Source organism: Buteo buteo, chromosome 2 (assembly GCF_964188355.1).
Source record: "Buteo buteo chromosome 2, bButBut1.hap1.1, whole genome shotgun sequence".
NCBI classification, from domain to species: Eukaryota; Metazoa; Chordata; class Aves; order Accipitriformes; family Accipitridae; genus Buteo; species Buteo buteo.
Window position 1 is genome coordinate 68,764,878 of NC_134172.1, and position 25,091 is coordinate 68,789,968.

General features: G+C 39.2%; 1 protein-coding gene across 2 annotated transcripts in view; it reads right to left on the minus strand.

The window, feature by feature from the left end:
* The window catches only part of STK4 (serine/threonine kinase 4), a 49,195-nt gene that overhangs the window by 12,494 nt on the left and 11,610 nt on the right, over positions 1–25,091 (minus strand). For both annotated transcript variants that reach the window (XM_075018373.1, XM_075018383.1), the window contains exons 9-10: positions 24,878–25,064; positions 11,257–11,414 (exon numbers count right to left, since the gene is read on the minus strand). In XM_075018373.1, coding sequence (XP_074874474.1) covers positions 11,257–11,414; positions 24,878–25,064 — 345 coding nt within the window. The remainder of the gene's footprint in view (positions 1–11,256; positions 11,415–24,877; positions 25,065–25,091) is intronic.

Sequence of the window (25,091 nt, forward strand, 5' to 3'; positions counted from 1 at the left end):
AACAAAAACCCCCAAAGAACCACTTGCTTATAAAAAACACTTGCTTGCCAGAGATTTGATTAAGGAGAAACACAGTAAATGTTTTTTTCCTTCTCTAAGTGATTATGCTTTAATTTTCTTAAGAGAGTACCAAAATACCTCTGGACATGCTAAAATAAATCATGTCATTGGGCTTCAAAGATCTGGCTAGCTGTACAAATCAACTGTAAAGTACACAGCTGACAAACTTTTTTTTCCCCTCCCTCTTTTTTAAAGAAAAGCACTCTGTCAGAAAATGCTGATTCCTGTAAATGAAATAAAGTTTTCTACAAATCTGAGATATTTAACTAAGTTCTGCTAGGAAGGGTATGCAGGCCTGTAATGTAGCTTCCTTCCAATCTGACATACCCTTTCCTCGTCTCTCCCTTGCTCCTAAGGGCTCTACTCACCTAAGGATTAACAATTAATTTATTTATTCAGGATCACTTATCCTGAATAAAGCAGAACTCCTGAAGAAGTAAAAGTAAGAATACCTAAAGTAAGAGTGATTCCTTCATACAATATTGCTCAGTGTACTATTACCATGAAACACAGGGTAACCAATTACTTAACACTAAATTAGTATGTGAATACAGTCTTCCATTAATAATGTGGAGTGAGAAGTTTGCTACTGGTATAGTAGAATCATTAACTTATCTGAAGACTTCACACACTTAAATCTGCAATGCACAATGAAGGTTTAAGACACACAGTTTCAGTTTCAAAGGCTTAAGACTGTATCATCCATGGTAAGTAGGCATTATAGATAGGCCAAAGTTGTTTAAAACTATCTTAACACTTAAAGAGTATTAACCTTTATTCAACAAATGTTTTTAATTTGAGTCTTAGTCTCCTAATTTATTTCCAACTCCAGGAGAGCTGCTGAAGAGGGCTTGTTTCCAGGAAGACCACACCAGTTCCCTGTCTTTTGTACCCAAAAGTGAGGCTCATCGCAAAAGCCCAGTCCGATGCTGCTCTGCCTCCCCTCCTTCACCAAGGGAAAGGAAGCCATAGCTGCAATTTGAAGGCAAGGAAGAAGGGAGAGAGAATTAAAAGCTTTCTGAGGAAAGCCTGAACTACAGAGATTTCCAGGGCATTTTGGAAAATGAATAGCTGCATGACCATGGGAGAGGCTGTCGTCTTTAAAACCAGGGGCATATGTTTAATATCTCAGAGACAAACATTTTTTGGAACAGTACCCCAGTGAACCATCTCCATAAAATCCACGTCACACAAACCTGCACACATCACCATGCAAGGTCTTCCCAAGCATTCACTATTACTTGGGCATCTTTTTATAGTGATACTGCATGATGGTAAGTCACAAAATGAGAAGGAATTAAGCACTCCAATTCTGAATAATATTCCTTTCAGACTATATCAGTCTTTGTGTATTAGGCTACTCCTTCTCCCCCTTTCTTGAATGTCAAAGCTTGGGTTTTGAAGCCATCTGGTCACTGAGGTTATGGAAATAAAAGCTACAGCAAACCTCCCAGGATAGCCTGGCTGTTGGAAGCAGCCATGGCCAACTGCAAACTCCATTACCTTCTCTGTACGAGCGAGACCTCAAACATGCCTCACATGATGAGCCCCCCCCCGCAAAGTCTCCTGTTGAGGTAAGCAGGGAGACACCCAATAATTACACACACCAAATAATGCCGGCAATAAGCCAACATATAGATTTTTCTGCAGGTTTTATCGTAATACAAGAAGAGGGTGCACAAAGGCAAATGCACCAGGTCCAGAAGTCAGAGCTGAGATAACTTTGCTCCTCCACAGTACATCATTTCAGGCACTTGTCCGGAAAAGACCCAGCCCATTGGAAAGTATTCACAGAAGCTTGAGGGAGACTTTATACCCAGGCTTTTCCCTTACGGTCCAGAGACTCCATCCTGCAGGAGGCAATCCAGAGCAGCTCTATTAGGCTCCTGATGCAAAGAGTCCCCAAAAGGAGCCCTTTTTGCTACAGATGAGAAAAACCTGGACAGGCTTGTCTTTTTAAGCTACATTACCCTTTACAAACATTTGTACTGACAGATGAGTTGCAAGAAGATTTTAGAAGCATTTCAAATAGATCTTGTTTGAGCAGCAGTGTTCTTTAAGGAAGATGCTGTGCCAAGAACACACCCAGCCTTGAAAACAGATCTCAAGGCATAACAAGGCTCAAACAGGTTTTCTAAAGAATTCAGTATGCTCAGAGATTTTTCCAACGTCACACCTTCAATTATTAATTCCCCTTCCCCTTCTCCCAAAGCAGAAACGCACATTGCAGCCTGACCTTAAACATACAGCAGTAGTGGAACAAATCCCATGATCAAAGACCCTGGATGAAGTTCTATTAGTTACTTAGTTCATCCACAAAACTTTCAGTCAATGTCTTAGCTGATTAAATGCTGCAGTAGGAAAGGGGCCTCAAAGATAGTCCATGATGTTGCATTTACAAGTCTGAATGCTCTCAGATAAAGTTGATTTCAGGTTACATTATTTCAGTCTCCATTAAGGGCTATAACCTAAGCAATTCAACAGAAACAGCAGCAACTCATTTTACTTCCCACTCACCACAAGTTTAATTTAAAAAAGCCTTATATCACAGAAGGCCTGCCATATATGAAAATATAGCAAAAAAAAAAATATGCAATTTTGACAGCAAGTTGTGGCAGTAAGTACATTGCAATCAATGTCAGTATGCACCAAAGTGAAAGCAGGTGGTGAACAATGACCCTGTTACCAAATGTAAGACAGCAGAAATCTATTCTCTTCCACAATAGATATGAGTCAAGCCACTGAACTATGTTTTTAAATTTCAAATATTGCTAACAAATTTTGAAACCAAATGTGGTATCTTCTGGGTTTGGTTTTTTTTGTTGTTATTATAAAGGGAATTTAGAAAGGTTTATAAAATCTACATACATAGAGCCTGCTGTAAATCACACTGATGGTTTGAAGCAGCCATGAATCCGATAAAGTTTGCAGTAAGGTTCAGAGTGACTTCCTCGTGCAAATGTTACAGAAGATTCAAGACCACTTAACAAACAATAAAAAGAGATAAGCAAGCTGTTCCTGGGCTTATTTTTAAAATGACTGTATGTTTGATTACAAGGTGACAAAATGAACCATTTTTCCTTAATAAAGATGTCACAAGTTGAAAGTATTTGCTGGGAAGAAGATACTAAATATGCTGAAAAGGTAATGCTTAACAGAAACACAAACAATTAGCAGAGCTTTAAAAATGCTTGGCAGATGGCTGAAGGGAAAAAAAAAAAGGAAATCCATTTAAGGGACATCAATGTTATGAATCAAGGCAGGTGACATTTAAAACCAATGAATAAAACATCACAAAAACCTGTCTCTTCTTATAAATCATATTTCACAGTGGAAATTACATCTAGGTACTACACTTCAAGATCCTCCTCAATTAGCAGGAGATAACGACCATGGAGGTACGATTTCAGGTTTGGAAAGTAATAGCTGTCTATTCTGGAACACCTCCTGTTGTCAGAAAAAAATATTCTTTTTATTTGAGTCTCTGTTCCCCCCCCCCCTCCCCCAAATTATGGTCTTAATACTCTCCCACTGAATGAAAGTTTTATTTAGACTCAGCACAGCACAAAGAAGTATCTCACGTTTACTTGCTTCCCAACTAGGAATCTGCCCTCGCTCCATAGGACCTAGACAGGGATATCTATCAGCCATCCCAGATCTGGCTTTATCTCTCAAACTGACGAATGCCCTAGCAAATAAGTACACTTTACAATCAAAGAAAGACTACTGGAAGAAATCAGTGCCTGAGAAGTAATTTTTATTCCAGCCACCGCTGGGAAAAAGGAGAGTTCATGATAGATGAAGGGAAGAAACTTTTGGACAGAGAAATCCCTGAAGATTCACTCTAAGTGTTTGGTTTAGTCTTGGAAAAAATGTTACTGAAAAAAGCTCTACTTTAACCAAACACTTTTTTTTTTTTCTTCTACCCAAAACTATACATATTCAAATGAATTTGTGGAACAATCAATCTTCATTCATCACACAAGGGTCAGAGAAACTTGATCTCTTAGAAAAGAAAGAATGTATTGCAAGTTTCATAATAATTCAATAGAAGTCTCAAGATTATTAGATTTTCAAATAATCCCATTGAAATGACCTGCAAACGTGCACACTGTAATAAGCCTTTTTTGCTTTTGTCCAGGCAGACAGACTTTCTGGAGTCTTAGTAACAAGTTCAGATTATTCAGTTGAGTAATTTTGATGGGAGAAAGGAGGAACAGAAAGATTAGTGCAGAGGACTGCATCTGACACCTTTACCAAGCTGTTTAAAAGACAGAAGTAAAAAGAAGATAAAGCTGAGAAGATCACAGTACAGTCAGAAAACACTATAAAATGATAAACTATAAAAAGTCACACAACAGCAGCTTACCCATGCAATGCAAGTACATTTCTTCTAGCATCTGCCTTATCCAAGTATCCTCAGCATGCTTTCTTCCTACTGCTAGAAAAAACCCAAAGACCAGTTCCAACAAAATGAAAGCCAGTTATTTAGCCTGCCATCATTCTCAAAGCCTGCAACTGTACAGAAAATACTCCCAAGTTTTTAATCGATTGAACTTTTAGAAGGACAAAAGGTAGTAAAGCTATAAAGCATCAATATTAGATTGCTAATAAATGCTATCCAAATGAACATTCAGAGAAACCAAAGATATTGAATGTTCAGTACTGGTAGACAATAAGCTGTTCACAAGACAAATGACACCTTCACAGACAGAATAAAATAAATTAGAGACTCTGATCATTGTAAAGCAGAATGTGTTTACTGTTATTGATAAGCAATAAATCACCTGCCCTTTAACAGTTCTTCCCTATAAATCACTTCCAATGAAAGAAACAGATGATTCCAGTATGCAGCCATTCTTCACCACAGTCCTGAGCTGGGAGAACAAATATACTGTGCTGAGTGATACCCATTTTTAACTGTAGTCATTCTATAGTGGTGTAGGGGAAGCAGCAGGGTGATGCAGGAGATGTAACACTGTGCACCGTGAGATACCAGCTCCAACTTCTGCAGATTCATACCAGGGCTGAGCAGCATACAGAGCTGCAGTGTGCACCAGGCGTTGCACTTCCCTGGTTTGGACTCCAGCCTGCAGTGACCCATTGTGGTTGGCATTCTTACTGCCTGGACCACAGCTGATATGCATAAGCAGACCCTGATCTGCAGGCACTGTCAGGCTGGTGTCTACCAGACTCAAAAATACAGTATCACCCTAATGTGATTTGACTTGCTTTGAAAGAATTAAGCTTTCTATAAACTTTTCAGTAAGAACTTCAATCTCTTGTTATCACACCAATACATTATTTGTTTAACTAGAAGGAAAAGGATTCACATTCATGATTTCACTGCAAACCAACAGCCATTTGTCCAATTGAACAAGCTGAAGACACCATTAGTCTAACACACTTTCCTTCTCTGCTGGGTTTACTTATGTATTTTAAAATCTTTGTTTCCAGTATAACGTTTCAAACTACTATGTAAAAGCACAGAAATGAGGATGTTAATAAAAACAGGATGTCCCAGATGACAGCAGCATACTGAAACTTTGTCTCAATAAACAGAAAATTATATTTTTCTTTACTACTTCAAGAAAAAGAATTACACCTCCATTCAGGTAAGAGGAAGGCTCACTTTCATTTATGTTATACTTGTGAAAAAGAAAGATCTAAGCAGTAGCTGTTAAAAGCTCTGGCTAGAAGTTGCTTACAGACAGACACAAAAAATACCACCGTTTCCTATCAAGTAAGTATAAATGGACATACAGTTATTCCAAGTTACTTAAAGGACGCTGCAGTTGTGATACCAACACTTGCAGTGCAGATAATTCCAGAACTCCAAGACATGTGAATATACTTTTAGAAAGTGGACTTTATTAAAATGTGTTTTCTTGATGTTTTGCTTCAACAGTTTGCCAGACTATTGCTTTGTCTCTTATCCAAACAAATTGCATTGCAAGCGTGAAATATATTTCTATTGCTCACTCCTTTGTCCCACTGGCTTGGTGAACCATCCAACTCCTACAGCCTCCTGCTCCAAGGAGCTGCTGGCAGGACTCAGTGTAAGGAAGAGGAATACTGTCTGGAACAAGAGCTTCTAGGCAAAACCAAAGACCACAGTAAGATATCTACAGACACTTTTGAAATAAAGATACCTCATTTCAAAATTAGTGAATTTTAAGGAGCACAGTCCACAGAGAAGTCAGGTATCGACAGCAAGCTGCGGACCAACCACTTTGGAAGCAACAGGCTAGACAACTGGTTACTGGAAAGAGATCTGTAGCTGTGGGATCAAACCCAGCCCTTCCTGCAACTCCTGTAACTCCGCAAAGTCCCTTCCCTGCCCATCTCTGTCTAGCAGATGGTGAGGTGGAGACAAGAACTGCTGCTTGTACATGAGGGCTCTCCGCAAAGTCCCTTCTCTGCCCATCTCTGTCTAGCAGATGGTGAGGCGGAAACAAGAACTGTTGCTTGTACTTGAGGGCTCTGACTATGCAGCCCTGACAAAAGTTGAAGCTGATCAGCACCTGCATTCTTCCCCTCAATTAGAGGCAATTAACAGCTCCTGCTCATCCTTCCTTCTTTTGCCCTGCAAATATTTCAGAAGCAGCAGTTCTACTGTTTGCAGGACAGTCTACCCCAGCGGTAGAGAAACAGATGACACTGTGCACTGAAAAGTGATAAAAAGTGGGGGAAGTCACACCAATTTTTCCTGTCCAAAGAAATTCCCATCAGCGGCCGATGAGACACTTCTCAAAGGGAGCTAAAAAGATAAGCTAGTGCAGAGAATAGCACTCACAGCACGGAAACACAAGACCTGAAACACAGATTCACTCACGGCAGACTGAAGTGTGGTGAACCTGTGAGCAGAGGCCATGACAACAACCAAATTCTGCAGTCCTTCCGCAGAAAGCTGAGAAATTTGCCACATGTACTCCATCTGCTTCTGCACACCTTGACACTCTCAAGGATATACATTAATTTTATTTTTGTAAGGAAAAAAGTTCTGCTCCAAAGTTTTTCTGCTTCAGTGAGAGAACCTGTGATGGTACACCCTCTTCTTTAAGCCAAGGAGTGAGAAGGAAAGACCCAAAGTACTGGCTGTTGATAATTGTAGGAATAGGAAAGGTCTGATTCACCAAAGATTTAGCATATGCAAGCAAAACAAGGTCTTCCCAAAGGAAGCAGGATACTTCTTAGGAAAGAGACATAAACCTTGTTTCTGAATGTCAGCTTCCCTCCCAGAGCTGCAGCAGCAAGATGAAGACTGCCAGTGCAGAAAACGACTGTTGATGGTTGCAGTTTTCCACTGAGGTCCTGCAGGTGAATGGCAATGCTTTCCTTCAAAAGCTCAGCTATCACCTGGTGTTCTTCCACTGAAGCACGGATAGCAAGAGCAGCTGAAGCCAACGTAAAAGTGTCTGTACCAATTAAGGTCTTGACAGGCTGCTTTACACAGGCCAGGAATGGTCAGCAGGTACACAGGTGCTGGAATCAAAAAAGCCTTGGAGCAAGTGGCTTCAACTCCTTGTGTAAAGCCTACAGAAAGACTTGATGTCCTGCAGTACTCTTGCTCTAGTGTCTGTTAAAAGCTCAGGTCCTGTTTGACTCCACATCCAAAACAAGCCCCTAGGATACTTAATCAGCATAGATTCACTGATATATGAAAAATTATGACTTAGACTTACAGCAAAACCTAAGCTCAACACTACAGGTATTAAAACAACAGCAGTTGCATCATGATGGCAAAATTCAAGATTGACAGGGGCACTACTGCCACTCATTTTTCATGAGTGAAGCCACACTCATGAAATAACGCATGAAATAAAACTGAAAACATTTCAGTACTGTCATAGCTACCATAAGTCATGAATGGCTGGAAGCTGCTAATTTGCTAATAAAACAGGCTTTCAATAAAATGATTAGTGATACAATACACAACATTCACGACTGGATGATCCACAAATACGTGCTATAATAGGTTTGGCAAGACTGAAGGCCTTTCAAGCAGGGGCAGAATAAAAAGAAGTGATCCCACTTTAGCCACATGCTATATTAGAATACTGACCTGCTCAGAGCAGTTAAAAGGCTTTTAAAATAGGAATAAGCAAAGGGTTTGTTCTGTCAAAGGGCAGGAAACACTGCACAATTAGTTTTGCTGTATGTTACAGTACTACTGAAAGATTAAAGTGAAAAAATGTATGACATTGTCTAAACAAATCTTCTAGCATTATTAATTTAAGTCTGTGCAACAGTATGTGACTAATGTTCACTGGCAAAATTAAATTCAGCTACAAAAATTTCGAGATCTGATTATGGCAATTAGGAATTCTACATACAATGCAGCCTGCCCATTAACAGCCTACCCCTGCAGCATTTTCATATTAGAGTTTGTTATATTCCTCCTAAAAGCAAGAATTTTTGCCCATAATTAGTATTTTTTTCCCCCATGTTAAATAAATCATAATGTTCTTGAAAACATTTTTTGTAACCAAGCAGTGCTTAAATCTTTAGAGATCCTTGTTCAAACATGAGTGGGGATAAACATGAACACCATTGGGCATTGACTAATCAGTTAATAATAACTTCTACCTCAGAAGTCCAAGGCTGGAAATACACTGGGTTTATACCATTTCTGGCCACAACCAGGACATAGCCAGAGCGCCACGTTTGAGAGGAATGGAGTTCATCACCTTTTAGAACAGGATCTCTGGGTTTTCCGCTCTGCAGCGGATGGGGCTGACTCAATCTAACCCTTATCTAACATGACATTGCCATCATGATATAAATAGTGTCTTATTTGCCTGCTTCAGAGGAACAATGTTAGTCAAGAAAAGGTCAAATGGTTTTGCCACAGGGGAAAAGAACAAAAATCTTTTGTATTTAATATTGCTTTTTTTTTTTTTCCCAAAAAACCCAGGAGATTCCAGGTGCTAGTGATATAGGAAGGAGAAGAATACAGAAAAGAAGACAAGGCATATTTATCTACTCTGCAGTAGCATAAAGCAATAATATTGCAATCATTTCTTAAGGCCCAGGAGAAACTAGTATTCACCCAGCACCTCAGTGATCTCATTTCTACTTGGAATCCTGCAAACTCTATAGAAAAAGTCTGCTTAAACCTACCTACTTTGACAATGCAGAAATAAGTTATAGCTGCAGGCAAGCCTAGGACAGATGTACTTGATACAGCTAATGAATGTATTTTTTTCTTATTCCACAATGCTTACTGCATTGATGATTTCAATTAATAAAGCATTAATAAACATTACTTTTACCCATAGCTAGCCATCAAATTGACCCATTTCTAGCCAAATGGGAGAAATACCCAGTTTTAAGTCTTTAAAGGCATTACACAATGTGAGGTTCCTGTTACTAACCCTCAGATAAGGACTATACAAATACCCATGTGTATTTATTAAGGTTGCTTTCAAGCATTTTTCTTATCCTACAGAAAAGAAAGTAACTGTTACAAAATCTGCACACAAGACAGGCTGGTATATTCATACACGGTTGAACTAGAGAAATACATACAGCTGGGAAGGAAAATTTCTACAAATTACTACGTGAAGGTGACCCAAATCCCATTTTATTGCTAGCTTTTATTGCTTCCAGCACACTGGTAATCTATGCACATGGCAATACTTCAGTACTAATGGAAATCAGTAAACAAGGTCACATGCATGTCAAACAGTTGCTTTCCACATTCTAAAAATACTTGTAGGTCCTCTTTGCTAGAATGGCACCGACCTTTCCTTGTGTCATCCATGCTGCCTGTGCTGCTCACTGGGTGTAGCCTGCACCTAAGGCTCATGGTATGCAGGCTGGAATACATCCTACTCAGTGGAAATAAGGATAATTGCTAAACTTGTTATCAACCAAATTAGAAAGTAAAATAATTACAGCAAATTTCCCCTTGGGCCATCTTCTGCAGACTACAAAAGACTTCTAAGATACTCCAAACCAGCCCATCTTTCCTCGGAAATACCACACATTGAAAAATAATTGTTTATCATTAAATTAAATTACAGCATGTAAGGTGAATGAGATAAAGTATCTGACTTGACTGGAATCACGTGTTTGGCCCAGACCCTGTGATACACATGCAGCTTGCAGGTTATTTTTGCAAAACATGTTTATGCAGTGACTTTAAGCCTTCAGGCTAAACATAACTGTAGCGCAAAGGGCTACAAGAGAGAGAATGCAACAGCTCTCCTCAGCTAGTCATCCTTTTCAGTCTAAATAAGAAAATCTGAGATACAGCAGCAAAGACAACAAAATATACGTAATAGCAGTAGTCTATACAATCTGTACAAAGAGAATGAAAAGCTCCAGCTATTATTCCAGACTGAAAGTAAAGCATTTCCTCAAGTTGTGACTAGCAGAGGGATTTCGCTTTCCACACTGCTTTGTGAAGGTGGAGTGAATCTCACCAACTGCTGAATGCAGTGTGACAACCTAAACCATGGGCAACATGAACAGACATCGTAAGGGTGCACAATGCACTTAAAACAAGAAGTGCTTGCAGTGAAGTATCATTGAAAGAAAATGCAGTGGAGGGAATGGTGTTCAGCAGAGCGTTCATCTTCTGGCATTTTGAACTCAAACCAGAAATTTTCCATCCTCACAAAAAATTACATCAAATTTATGAATAGGAGAGCTTTCTTTGGACTTCTGAAAAGTTCCTGAAAATTCTGAGCATGTGAACCTTAGTTAGGAAGACTGAAATTGAGGGCTTGAAAGAGAAATGAAGACAAGTTCAACATTTATATAATAAACCAAAACCCAGTGCCAAAGCTTGAGAAAAAACAAAGAAATTCAATGGTTCTAACACTGTTCTTTGTCAAACACTACACATTAAGGATTTGCATTTCCTAACTGCCATCTGGAATTCTATTCTTTTATTTTAAATGCATAATGGGGAAGTAAAGCAAGATAGCTTGTACCTTCATGTCCTCAGGCTTTTTTGTTTGTTTGTTTGCTTTTAAACAAGGAAACTATACAGATAATGACTTGTTATGATTACTGAGAAATAGCTAAAGAAAATGAGTTTTTCAAAAAGCCCCATCCAAATACATCAGCAATTAGAATCTCCTCAAGTTTCCATTAGTCTGTCAAAACAAGAAATAATCTTATAGCAGCTCTGACTAAAAATCTTACAGATTGTCACAACGATTGAATTTCAAAGTATAGACTTACAAATTCGTAGTCTCCATCCTGTGGTACTTTCCAATCAGATGAATTTTTTGTCTGGCCAGACACATTCTTCCCAAAGCTATTGATTTGATTCTCCTTCTCCTTCTGCTCAAAATATTCAAGGAATGATGGTTTGGCTGGCTGCATCGTTTCATCCCTCCCTGGAAATATTAAAAATAAAAAAAAACAGTTTTGAAAAATATATTTTCAGTTATACAGCCTTACATCATGCCCAAAAGTGATTTTATTTTTTTAGCACACACTAAATCACATAGTACTGCTAAAGTACTTGCTAAAGTACTGGTTTTTCAGCAGCTTTTCAATCATAAAACTGACTGTACAGTGAGAAAACCGGAGAAGGGATGCTTAAAGCCCACCACACAAGTGATTACAATGCTGGAGGCCTTGGCCTCTAGACCTGCAATCTAATCCATCAAAACACACTACCAGGTAACCGAGCTTCAAACTGAATGCTAGAACTAAACTGCTACCAACTAGAGAGGTTGGGTTCTTTTTTCATCCCAGTGAGGTTGCATGCGCTGCAAAATACACAAAGTTTCAAAACTAAATAGTGTTGTTTTACAAGCAGAAACTCATTTTTATATTTATGAATGGAACAGTACAAAAAGCAAGGCTTTCAAAGACCACAGCTATCATACAAATATCACGTAACTTGGGTAGAAGTAGTCAAGTTCTAAATTTCTTGGGCAGAAAGGATTAACCAGTTTGCAAAGCTTTTTTGTCTTTTCATAAACAGTCAGTTAGTAAGTTGTCAAGTTTACTGTCCTAGTTTTCTTTTTGTAAGTTAATTCCTCTGAAAACACTTTCTTAGTGGATTACTTGAATAAGCCAGATATATAGATTAACCATTCAATTCTAGACTGCATTTAAGAAACTTGGGGTAATAAGAAATGGGCAAGGGTACAAAGAGAGACAGAGGGGTCAAAATAACTCCCTAAATACGAATACTTTGTTTTGTAAGAGCAGGTCTCATAAGCCTCCCAAGCATCATTCTTGATAACAAAAAATCCACACATACCGATAGGAGAAGAAAGGGTATAGCCAAGAACACAAAGCTTTAGCACAACTAGGTTTACATTATTCTCATTTGTCTAAGTTATTCTTTAGAACAACCAGAAGTTACATGAAAAGGAGGAACGCTCCTGATCCATTAAGAGCAACAAGCTAGTAAAACTACATTGTCACAGGGTGCCCAGATATGTTGCATAGCTGGTGGCATTAGGGATACAAGCACTAATATATCCCTTCTTCCTTTAACCATCACACCATCCGAACCCCTGCTCATGTGATTTAAGTACCATTACATGCAAATAAATCTAGCAATCCATTCAGCAAACAGGTTTCCATCACTGAAGGAAGAAACGTAGGGTCACAAGTTCCCAGATCAAAGCAGATCCCCAGTGCTGTTTGGAGAGAGAGGAGGTGGGGTCCATGAACAGAAGGCAGCTTCAGCTGTAGGGTGATGACAGTGCAATAGGGAAGGAAGTGATGAAAAGTGAAAGGATGAAAATACTGATTCCTAGCACAGACAGCATAAAAGCCAATACAGGAAGAAAACACAAAATTTATCTTCACAACAAGTCAAGATCAAAAGACTTTCAGTATCTCCAAAGGAAGATTTCTTTACTAGTGGAACTAGTACAGCATCAGATGCTGCCTGGACTACTCACAGTTAAAACTGGCCTGTCCTTTGAGTTACAGTGCAGCTAATAACTTGTAGAGAGCTGCAATCTAAATGAAGAGGCAGGCTTGCACAGCAAACATGCTTCAACAGGGCTGCACCACAAGACCGTGACAGCTGCAAACACAGCCAAAGACTACTCGCAGCTTAATGCCATTGTACTGCTCATCATGATAAAATGCTTCACAAAAACCTGTGAGCATAATGGAAGTAAGCACTGTAACAATACCTAGTAAAATGTTTTTGTTCTGATAAAATATGGTTCTCTAGGCACTGAAGTAGGTTAGTCAGACTTGAAACATATGTTTTAGGCAATGCAGAAACCATCCTTTTCAGAAAGCAGGATTAGAACTAGAGTTAACAGAAAATGGCATCAGAATAGCCTAATTCTGGACTGTGGAAGTAAGTTCACTGTTGAATGCCATACATTTGAAATAATCTGTCATCCAGGCAATCAACCAGAAGTTCAGAGCTTCATACAAGAACACGGGTGGAGCCGTCCTTTGATGGGTTTGTGGGGCCTGCGTAACACTGACTCTTCCACAAGTTTGTCCAGAAGGCAGGCTATCACAAGACAGTCCTCACTAAGGACATTCAGCAGTGCTTTCCTCTTGAAAAAATATTAGCTACTCTGGAAAACCATTAAGATTTAATCACCGAATATTATTCTTGCACATAAAACTGCCATCCAGTGATCCAGAACTTCCTTGGTAGACACTGTCTGATCATCAGACAAGTGTATGAATTCCTTGGTCAGCTATGAGATACTTTAGGAAGTTATTTGTCTACAGACATGTTTAAATACAGAACAAATTTCCACAAAGTATGAGAAACTTGGCAGGATATTTGGGTTGTGATACTGAGAGAAGTGTGGTTCTACACAGCCTGAAATGTCATGATGCATTTTGAAAACGCACTGCATCGTACTGCCTCTCCAGGGTCAGCTAAAAGCTCAAGCATGAACTGAAGTGCTCATACTTTTGCACCATGACAACTAGAGCAAAGACAAATTATTCTACCCCTGGCAGTAGTTCCCCCTCTTTTAAAAACCAAAACCAAAAAACTCATCGTACAGAATTAGATCAAGAAAGACACCTTCAGACAGGCTGCGTGAAGGTCAGTCAGGGAAGAGACACGTCTGCAAAGTAGAAAACAGATTTGCTGTTGGGAATAATTACTGAAATACAATAGCAATCCAATTACAGCTAAGTGATAAAACATTTATTTAGAATGAAGTAAATACACCCCTTGTATTCTGCTGCAGTACAGCCTGTTTGAAGCAGGAGGTAAGTTGTTATGCCCCATCATGGCAATGTTTAACACCAATGAATTTTGTAGAAATAGAAGAATTCAGAACTACCTAGGCTAATCTATACACAGCTTACTAGTAGCTAGCCTAGGTCTCAGTAATTCAGGCTTCCTAAGGGAACAAAAACAAAAACAAAACAAAAAAAAAAAAAAGAAAAAAAAGAAAAAAAAGAAAATCTAAATCAAGCTTGTACTCTATGTTTTGAAAACAATTGTTTGCAGCACAGGAGATTTTGAAACCAAGTGTTTCACTCCAGTGACACTGGCTTATTCAGTTCTTTTCTATTTTTTTTTTTTTTTTAAAGACTGTTAGCTCATACCAGAGCTTAATTCAGAGTGTCACTTAAAATAATCATGCTCATTTCCCCACATCTTGTATTTTACCAAGAACTGCAATATCTGTAAATGACTAGTTACATCTACTGAACAACAACCTATTGTAGCATCACTGAATTATTGAAAGGCACATCCAAACCCAAGCTTTATTTAATAAAACGTCTGTTTTCATGCAGAAATGAAAGCAACAAAGAAGAAAGCACACGAAGTGGTGGGGGTAGTTTATAATCCCGAAGAGTACAACTAGATTTTCAGCCCCAGCAGTACAAGTGACTGAAACGCTGGGGGGCTGCAGCACAAGGCTGCCAGGACACCGAAGGGGTCTCTGCCATGCTGAGAGGGTGGGAGGGAAGGGGGTTTGTTCAGCCTGGGAAGGGCAGGAGAGGCTCTAGCTGCGGTCTCCCACTCCAGCAGGCCTTCATAGCCCCACTCTCCCTCGCAAAAGGATGCGAGGAAGAGTCTGAACTGCAGCAAGGGGGCAACTCTGCTGAACATAAGGAAGAAAGTTTTCACAACAGGGATGGTTGTGCAATGGAGCAGGGCTGGAGCGATTGTGCAAGGCCCTGAGCAACCGGATCTGACATTGCACTTGGTCCCAGCCATTGCACAGGGAACCAGACTGATGACTCCCAGAGGTCCTCCCTGCCAAGTCAAGCTCTTCTGCGACTCATGCCCTTCACACCCGCTGTCAGACACCTCTAACCTTGCAGTCACGTCAGGCCTTTCAAACACATGCAACATTTAGTCATCAATTTTAGGACATTTCTACACATCAACACGTAACACTGCATCTTTATTTAGCATTGATTTGGTTTTTGTTTAAACTGCTAAAATTTGAGATTGCTAACTGACAAACGAAAAATGGAAAAAAAAAAAAAGATAATATAAAACGAAAAATAGCCAGAATACAGATCTAAGATGTCTGAAATTTTAGTCACTGCTATGATCTACTAGGGGTGTGTATGCAGCAAGACTGACAGAAACCCTCCTGGAGACAGACAGACATTACACCAAATAACTTATCATCCCAGCACGACTGGATTCTTTTCGTCAATCTTGGCACTTAACAGCAGTGTCATCTTTCAAAAAATGATCTGCTATTAATTCAACACAAGAGTCACACTGCTATATCTTTAAGATTTTGATAAAAGGCAGCTGAAGACAAAAATCAATCACTGCTATTTGCAGAAGCAGACGCTGCTGAAAGACGACACTGCACTAAACGTGTCTGTGCCAAAAAGCATTTAATTTTCTAGTTTTATAGGGTTAGACTAAAATATGAACATTTGACAGAAAGTGAGATCACAACTGTGACAGAGAAGAGCCTTTTATGAGAAGGTCACCCTGTGGTGACAAGAAAGGCTTCACCATGCATTTATTTCGGAACCTAAAGAGTTGCTTATAAGGATGAGCCACGAGAGCTCCCTGGAGCCATTAATGGTCTACCATTTAGATATTCAGTCATCTTTTAGGAGCTGTATTAATTACACAAATGGAACACCACAGCTCTGCTGGAGCCAGTCCAGCTGACTGCAGAATTACAGGTTTGGGCTAGCTGTACAGAGCCACAGGCACTGGGAGGACCCATCGTCATTCAGCCTGCCATGTGGTAAAGAGCACAAGCCCTCTGCAAAAAAACTCACAAGTGCTGTCTGGTATAAAGTCAGGTTTAGAACATCAATATTGTTGCGTATGAAAACAGAAAAAGATGTGAAATTGGTGGGTCCAAAGGTAGACAATGCTGTAAATTGTGAACAACAAATATCCCCTTAGATTTTGATTTTTAAAGGAGCAGCATGCTATGCTTACTACTGATTTCACTAATAGTGTTACCCTTTCAGCAGTGGAAAGCAAGTCCAACTGCATCTGGTACCATGCAAGCTGGGACAGTCCTTACCCAAAGCACAAACAGCCCAGACAAGCCAAAAGACAACTGACAGATACCGGCAGGGCACTGCAAAAAGCCAGCGAGGCAACATCAGCAACAGCCAGTGGCCTTAGCATACTGGATCCTCACCTCTGCCAGGCTACAGCAAGGGTAAGTTTTAAGGAAAAACTTAAGCAGTGTGCTCCCTCCCAGAAAATGTCACCCGTCTGAATACTTGAGGGAATGGAAGAGGTCAGTCTTAGTAGCTGACTGCAGCATACAGACCTCCTTACATCAAGCAAAAGATGACAAAGAAGGTGTGGAGAGCCTTCAAGCCATTTTTATTTCCATATGATGCTGCAGAGAAAGTAGAACAATAAACAGCATAGTCAATTAAACCAGCAAGATATTTACTTCCCCCCCCCACAGTAGTAGAGAATATCCCTGAAATCAGATCATTCAGTATCATCTAGTCCCAGAAATCAAAGCACTCATTTTGTTGATTTTGTCAAATTAGCTCTCACAATTGAAAATTTTCAGAAACTCATGAGCTTCAAAGGACGCCTTCAAAAGCAAAGTGGGATTTACAAAGTCCTTCTATCTATCTGAACAAGCTTGCTGAGTAATGAAACTAGAATTTCTGCTTTTCTCTAAAATTATTCTTCTCTACTCAAACTTGACAGCAGAATAATCCTTGTTTTATTATTCTTTCCTCTTGAAAGAGATTGCTATTATCTACCTAGGGTGAATATTCTAGAGTCACAAAGCTTGTCATGAGAGAAAGATAACCTCAGGAACACATTTTGTGTGCTCTTTACTCAAGTCAGTTTATAAAGTTAATACTTAAAATACCTATTCTTGAAGCCACGGTGAGAGATTTCCTCCCTTATATCACAAAAATTGGAGCTAGAGTTGTGGCTGGGAACGGTCCAGGAGATCATGCTACAAATTCATCTACAAAGAAGGTAATGTAAATCAACAACAATGAAGTGATTAATTACTACATTAGCAGTATCAACCTAAAACATGATACTTGGTACACGTATATGTATTTGTCAAGGTTTCAGGAGGTTGCAATCTTTAGATACAACTGGCCTCAGCTCTGGAGAATACTTGCGTTTATAAGAATGAGGTGTCAGAAGCAACAAGACCAAAAATTTTTAAGTTGACTTAATGCTAGGAAAGTATCACGAATGCCCTGCAGAAAGCTCAGGAAGTTGCAACCCTGTGAGCAGGAGCTCAAAACAGCTCTGCAGAGATGCAGTAAAGAGCACTGATAGCAACTTTGAAGAAAGCAGAGCTATCACTGCCTTTAGCCAAGACATAATGCCAGAAAGGATGCCTTGGGACAAGCAGCATAGTCTTTTGCTATCGGGTACAAGATTACGTAGTCCCTTTCACAGAGTGATCAAGATCTATTGTAAAGCAATTGGTTTGCTTTGTCCTTGCTGTTGACAGGCTTGCTGTTCCCCTGAGTTATAAACCCTCTCATTTCCAGTCTGAAGTTTATGGGCACCCAGTGTATATGCACTTGTTCTTGAGCACACCTCAGCTCTTCGGCATTTAAACCATCATCCTCTACAGTGTTCACCTTCCCTCCTTGCCCTTTTTTAATTTTTTGTTTTGTTTTTAGGAGTTGTCATATCCAATGTCATCTTTCATTTTAGTGGTCTAAATAAGCATAGACCTTTCACTGACTCCTCACGTAACAGGCTTAGTCCCCAGTAGTCTCAGTAAGCTTCTGCCTGCTTCAGATTGAATTATGTAACTTTAAGATTGAAAATGTACACGTATTTAGGATGCACAAAACAGTGCCTGATGATTATGTGCAAGCAACACTTCATTAATATTAAATTTCAAATGGAATTGCAATTTTATTTGCTTCAGGCTATTTCTTAGAGATCACAGCTGAACTTCAGCAGCTGGACAGCATAATTTGTATAGCATGAACAGGACTGAGTCATTTTATGCAGTAGAGCAGAGATGCCAATTTATTCAACCAGAGCAAAAAGTGCTCCATCATTAATGAATTCACCCCATGGCAACACAAGCTGAGATTTCCTCACATTAAAAGCAGACCACATAACACTTCATATCTATTGAAGCTTATGACGACAAGTCTTCCCATAATTATGGCCTATCTCAGACTAAATCAAAGCAGAACATACCTGACAGGTCCTGCTATTAAGGAGCTCCTAAATGACCATAAAAATCAAATCGTAACCAATCTCTTTTAATGAATATAAGACATCAAAGTTACCTAAGGAGAAGAGTACCAACACTCATCAAAAGCTGTGGTATATACAAGGGAGGACTTTCTGAAAGAGGAGGAAATCCTCACAGTAATGAAAGCTGTTTAAGACCAGGTTACCTCCTTTTGGATTTTTTACATAAAAACTCAGAAAAGATTATAAATATATAGCAGCTTGCTTCCTCCATCACAAATTTTCCTCCATTTTTCAATTTTCATGTCAAGTGGACACCTTATGTTTTTTACCTCATTAGCTGAATTGCCAATTTAGTCCAGTAACCACAGTATGTGACACAGGCAGCGAGATACGAAGGCGCATCAAGCAAGAAGTGAACATTTCATATCCTGCATCATCCGGCTCAGGTTCTGATAAGTCTTAATGAGAAGCAACCAGGGATGCAGTCTTCAAGTCCAGCATGCTGTGAGGAACAGCTCAGGCTCCCCCAGTGGCATATAACCACGTAAGCATTTGCTAACACCCTTTCTATTCATAACCCGGAAACTCATTTGCTTATCTAGAGAGAATAGAAAACAAGGCAATGAACACTTTTCTCCTGAAGCTTGAAAATCTGCTGGTAAAAATAAATTTGGTTTTAAACTTCTGCAATTAAGGAATTTAAGAGTTTATAGTTTTCCTCATTCCTGCTCAGGAGAAAAGCTTTCTCCAGGTTTTATTTTGATCCAGTAGGAAGTGAATTTATTCTTAGAAGAGACAGGTAGGTTACAGTTTGCCTGTAAGTGCAAATATATGCATGCATGCGGGACAGAGATATACTTACTAAGTGATTTTCTACTACTCTGTCTCTTGATTGAGTCTCCTGAAACATACTGCCTCCTGTATGCTAGCTATTCAGGACTCTGTTTGTCATACTTCCCATCTTCCTGAAGGCAATGCTTCTGTCCAAGAAAAAAAAAAAAATCTCCCTACTTTCCATCCCCCATCATCACAAATGCAGGAGCTCTTAATAATAAAGTGTTAGGAACAACAAAAATACCTGTGTTAAACACATACATCTCTTTTTTCCAATTTCAATGTCTCTGAAAATATAAACAGATTATTAACTTTGTCTTAGCACTAAAGCTTTGTCAAAGCTTTGTCAGGACAACCAAAGGTGGACAGGCATCCAACTTAGATCCCAAACTTAACTTTTCTTCATGCTTCATTCTGCACAGAACCACTACTTCAACTGCTAGCCCACTGCACAGATGTCCACTAGCCTACCACTATTCAAGCAGAAAACACAAAACCCACAGCAAAACCCCCACAACAAAATGACAGCATATAAAACTCCTCCCATTGCTCAAAAATACTGTCTGCATTTCCGCACAACTTGATATTCTTAAACAAACTGTGCTGGCCACTGTTTATGTCAAGTTTGCCAGCAAGGCTGCTATTAAGATAAAAAGTCAAAAAGTAACACAACTGGAAGACTTATCTGTGAAGACTTGTATTCTCCACACCTCAAGAGTGGCAGTGCAATGCTTCTTACAGTTTGAGAAGAATTTAATCAATGTAGGTATTTCTATAAACAGTGTTATTTAAATGCATAACGCTAAGAGTGTTTTATGGTCCAATTATGCCTAAATGGACCAATTTATTTTAAACATAGAACTGTACCACTGGACCTTAATAACACTAAGTAGTCGGAAGCTGCTTATGAAGAGCTATTGTCTATGGAGAAAACCAGAGGCAAAACACATCCAAATAGCTTTGACGCACACATGATGTAAATCCCGGCAAGATGCGGAGCTATTCTCTACAGTACCTGCATCAGCTATTTGGATAACATGCATCTGCACTTTTTGGACAACTACTGATATTACACCACCTATAGCTACACCTCAGCTACATACCAGTAATACTTTATTAAATTATAATATTAATGCAGTCACATAAACCTTCTGCCATCCATATTCATTCTGCTGTTCACATTACAGCTTTTACAGTCATTGCTTCACATGAAAAATCACAGGTTCATTAGTGGGGGAAAAAAGGTTTCCCGAGTCTTGGCAGTAACACTTCTCTGGTTCAGGTTTAAGTGTCACCCACTGGATGTCTCACAAAGCCACCAAGACTAACAAGCTTACTCTGAATCATTTTTCTAATAGCAAATTGCCAAGTTTGCATCTTAGCTCATTTAATCTGCTAGTGAAACTCAATCTCCCCTCAAAAGGGGAAGTTGTTTTTAAAAGGACACAACCATGCTTAGCAGTGCGTGCATGGTAAAAGCATAACAAAACCCAAACCACGCCTAACTATATTATAAGAATGAAGCCTACAATTTTTTATTTTACACATTCACCAGCTATTAAAAATGTTTACCTGCACATTACATTATCAAGGTAGAGGCAACAGCGTTATTAGAGCTTCTGGTCTACCTCTGCCCCAGATGCTCTACTGAATGTGTGCCACATTAACAAAAACCCCACACCCACAATTCTTCCACCAACTCCAGATCCCTTATTCATTTTGACCCAAAAACCAGACAGCCCAACTCATGCCACTGTTGGCAGTTCTACATTCTCCAGTGTCATTTTATTTGGTGCTTAAACAAGCAAGAGGCACTTTAACATAGGAAATAGGACAGATTATAGTACTAGACAAACTAGATCCTATTTCACTTGGATCTGATTGTATTGCAGTGTCCAAGGAAGGCAATATGTTTATCTGCTTTATTATAAAATTATGTTCCACTCTTTAAATCGAAGAGACAAACTCATGCCAAGTTTCCACTTTCTAAAGACCTACACAGCAAATAAAGCAGAAAAAGCAAAAAAAGAGAGTGAAAAATGCTGCACTGTTTACTAGCACTATATATTCTCTCATAGAAAATTTTTTAAAATATTATTTCAGACATATTAACAGTTCAAAAGTTATTCCAGCTCTCAAGCACAATGGAAATGTCTGTTATTACAAATCATTGTTCATCTATAGTTCTTCAGCTACTTCCAAAGTTTTCCTGGAATAGTTTAACTGCAATCCATAAGTAATCTGTTAGCAATCGATTTATAAGTAAAACGTGTCACAGCACAGTTTAGTATCTGTGGTTTCAGGCAATCACTTGAGTGCTTTCAAAATGCATAAGAGAATATCATAGTGACATTTTTAATGTTGCCTGAGTATTTATATTGAATGCCCAGAAAAAAGCCAAGCAAATGGAAAGAATTTAAGCAAACAGAATTACAGCTCAATTGACTACAAAACAAAACCTCCCCTACAATGTAAAATACTGGAATTTAAAAATGCTTTTCCTCTGAGCCTGAAAAGTCATGAACCGATCTACATAAGAATCGCTTTCAAGGTTATTGGAAGTTGCTTGCTAGAGATTTTGAAGACAATCTTACCTAAAGCATTGTATTTCAATGTCCTATAAACACTTTTTAGATTAAAAAGAAAGAAAACCAACCCAAAAACTGGTGAATACACAGATTTAATTTTTTAAATTAGAAGTAAGGGCTAGGACACAAGCTCAGAAGCCTGCAGTTAAAAAGCCCAAGACACCTAGGGAAGCTAAATTCTCCTACTAATGCCATGCAAGAAAAATCAGAACTTTTTTATTGACTTAAAACAGGTTTTATTGTGAGTCATAACACAAGCTGCCAAATGAAATATAGACATCTTTAAGAATATGAATCAATGAAGCTTCTTCAAACTCAGTGGTTTCCAAACAGCATTATTACATTTATATTTAAGATTCCAAAAAGACCTTGCTCCAGAGAGTTCTGCAGCAGACCGATGAGCTTTACAGTTAAATCAATTTAACTGAATGTTATGAGAACATGAATATGGAAACAGCAAGCTGGAAAACAGAGCTATACACAATTCACATGAAGGGTAAGCCGCTCAAAGACACTGCCTTGCAGTGTGTCCAAGAAGCAAGCACAACTGTTCTGTGCAGCAGCCAGAATTTCAGAATTATGCTACCGGGTAAGGAGGAAAATAACATGTTAAGGAAAAGTTAAGTTTAGTCTGGTACAATAATTGTTATTAACATCAGATTTCTTGGAATCAAGGTACAAGTTATTAAAATGCAGCACAACCTGCAGCAGAGAGTGCTGAGTGCAGCTCTGTTTCACTAGATACTACTGTGTGAAACCCATCGATGTGAAAGCAGTACCAGTGCCAACCACCACTTGCACCCAGGATCTCAAAATGCTTTCTCCAGAAGGCAGAGCTGCTCAAGCACTTCTGCCGCATACTCAGCTTTGAATACTGTTACACAGCGGCAGTTGAAGAACAAAGCGTTTTTAAGAAGTCTGAAGTCTAAGGGGGGGTTAAAAGACAACTCGACTTTCTAGTCACAGAGATCTAGAGCTCCTAAGAGCTTGTTCTGGAGCTCCCTCTTGAGGTTAGAAACTACACTATATTAAGGACACTGCTATATCCTCATAACTGATTTTACTCTAAATGAGAGTATGTCCTTGCAAAAGAGGTATTATCAAAGGCATTGCCTCAAAACTCTGTACACTACTTCATAGAGAGCATTCGATGCTTTTGAGTTACAAGCGCTGCAAGGTTAAAAAGATTGTGAGAAGATAAGCAGGAAGATAAACACAGGAAGATAAACTGAAGAGGCACTTTACTTATGCACCTTTAGTAGCCAGTGCAGGAGCACCCCAGACAGTAAAACCTCCATTATTGTGAATCATGAATTGGAACAATACACACTGATGATGAGAAACTAACCACTTTGTCTAGAACCTCTAGAATTTGTAAAGAAACTGCAACTTCACTAGGTTTATTTACGGCTGTTAACACATCCCACTCTTTGGGTGACCTTTTAGGTACTCTAAGCATCCACCTGTCCCCTTGCTAGAGCTACCTTGTTCCACAAAACCCAATGGCATTACTCCATCGTCTTTGTTGCTACAAGCTGCTACGTGGGCCGACACCTCTGTTTTTTTAATGTGCTAAATCAGTGTTTGGAAAACTTTTTAAACAGGTTCTGCTGAAATTTCACTCTCAAAACTGGTATCTTTCCACAAGCTCTAGAGGACTCCCACATGGAAGAAGCTTTCAACACAGAAATTCCTGGGAAAAGGATTTTTCCAAACTCCTGTTGAGAATTTTTTCCTCTCCGACAATAGCTAAAGGTTCAAAATCAGATGGCCAAAGATGTCTTTGGAAGCAGTGCAGAGCCAAAAGAATAAGCCTTGCCTACAATGGTCATATTTTACTACTGAGCCCTCACTCAGCATTTTCCTCAGTCCTTAAGCAAACATCTATGCTAGCCAGCTGAGTCATCTATGAGTGCCTCTGCCTCAATACTGTTGAGACTACCCAATCAGTGGGAAAGGATTTCTATGAGAATCCATAATTGAGAAAAGATTCTTTTTCTTCTAGTCATACGTGTCCAGGGAGGCTCTCCCTGCCATTTCTTTAATCAAAGAAACATTTTTAACCCTTTTCCAGCTCAAGCTGTGAGGTCTTCCACAGACTATCAGAGATCAAAGTCACATCATTTCAAATCTTACATCCTATGACAAGGTTTGCAGTTTTAGTAAGCTTTTCTATTTTAGGGCGGAACAGATCTCAACTTGAATGTCTCAGAAGAACAACACACAGTTTATTCATTTGTCCTTAGTGATTAAAGTAACACTAAAGAAACACACAAGTCTAGAGAGATGCTAGCTCCTCCCACTGCGTGCCTTGCTGTGCTTGGAACGTGCAAGGTATTTGTCATTTCATAATGTAGCCCTTAATTTGATGCATCAGTTCTGAAATAGACTTGCTGCTTTCAGATGCCAAGTTACAGCCAGATCACCTTCTAAAGCAACACAATTTTTTTGATTAACCCTATGCTAGAGTCTCCCTCCTCTACATTCTGCAAAAAAAGACAAAACAGACAAAAAAGAACCAATAAAAAACCCCATACTAGCTAGAATCAGATCTAATTTGATCAGCACAGAACCTTGCGGAAATTGTGCACAACTCATCAGCTATACCCAGGGCAAGACTAAAAAGAATGGCTTGAAACTTCAACCTAGAAAGGGTGTCTCTTCTCTATTGCCAGAGGGCATTGGCCTTAAGAGTTTTAGCTCCCTACAACCAAAAGACATCACAATAAGCTACCAAAACTATCAAAGCAGGTTAGGAATACATATCATAGCTCACATTAGGTCCTAAGTAATATTCTAGAAGTTAAAGATGTTGTCTTACTTTTCATGGTGCCCTCCTCCTCTTCCTCTTCTGTGTTTATGACCATAGTACCCAACTGGGATTCCAAGGTGCCATCGTGTTCTATCATTGTGTTGGCTCCATCACTCATCGTGTTGACAGCTCTTATGGTACCAGTTTCATCTCCACTCGCCCTCACCATGGTACCTGAATCGGTTTCATCTTCTTCCTGTACAAGGATGCCGTAAATACATTT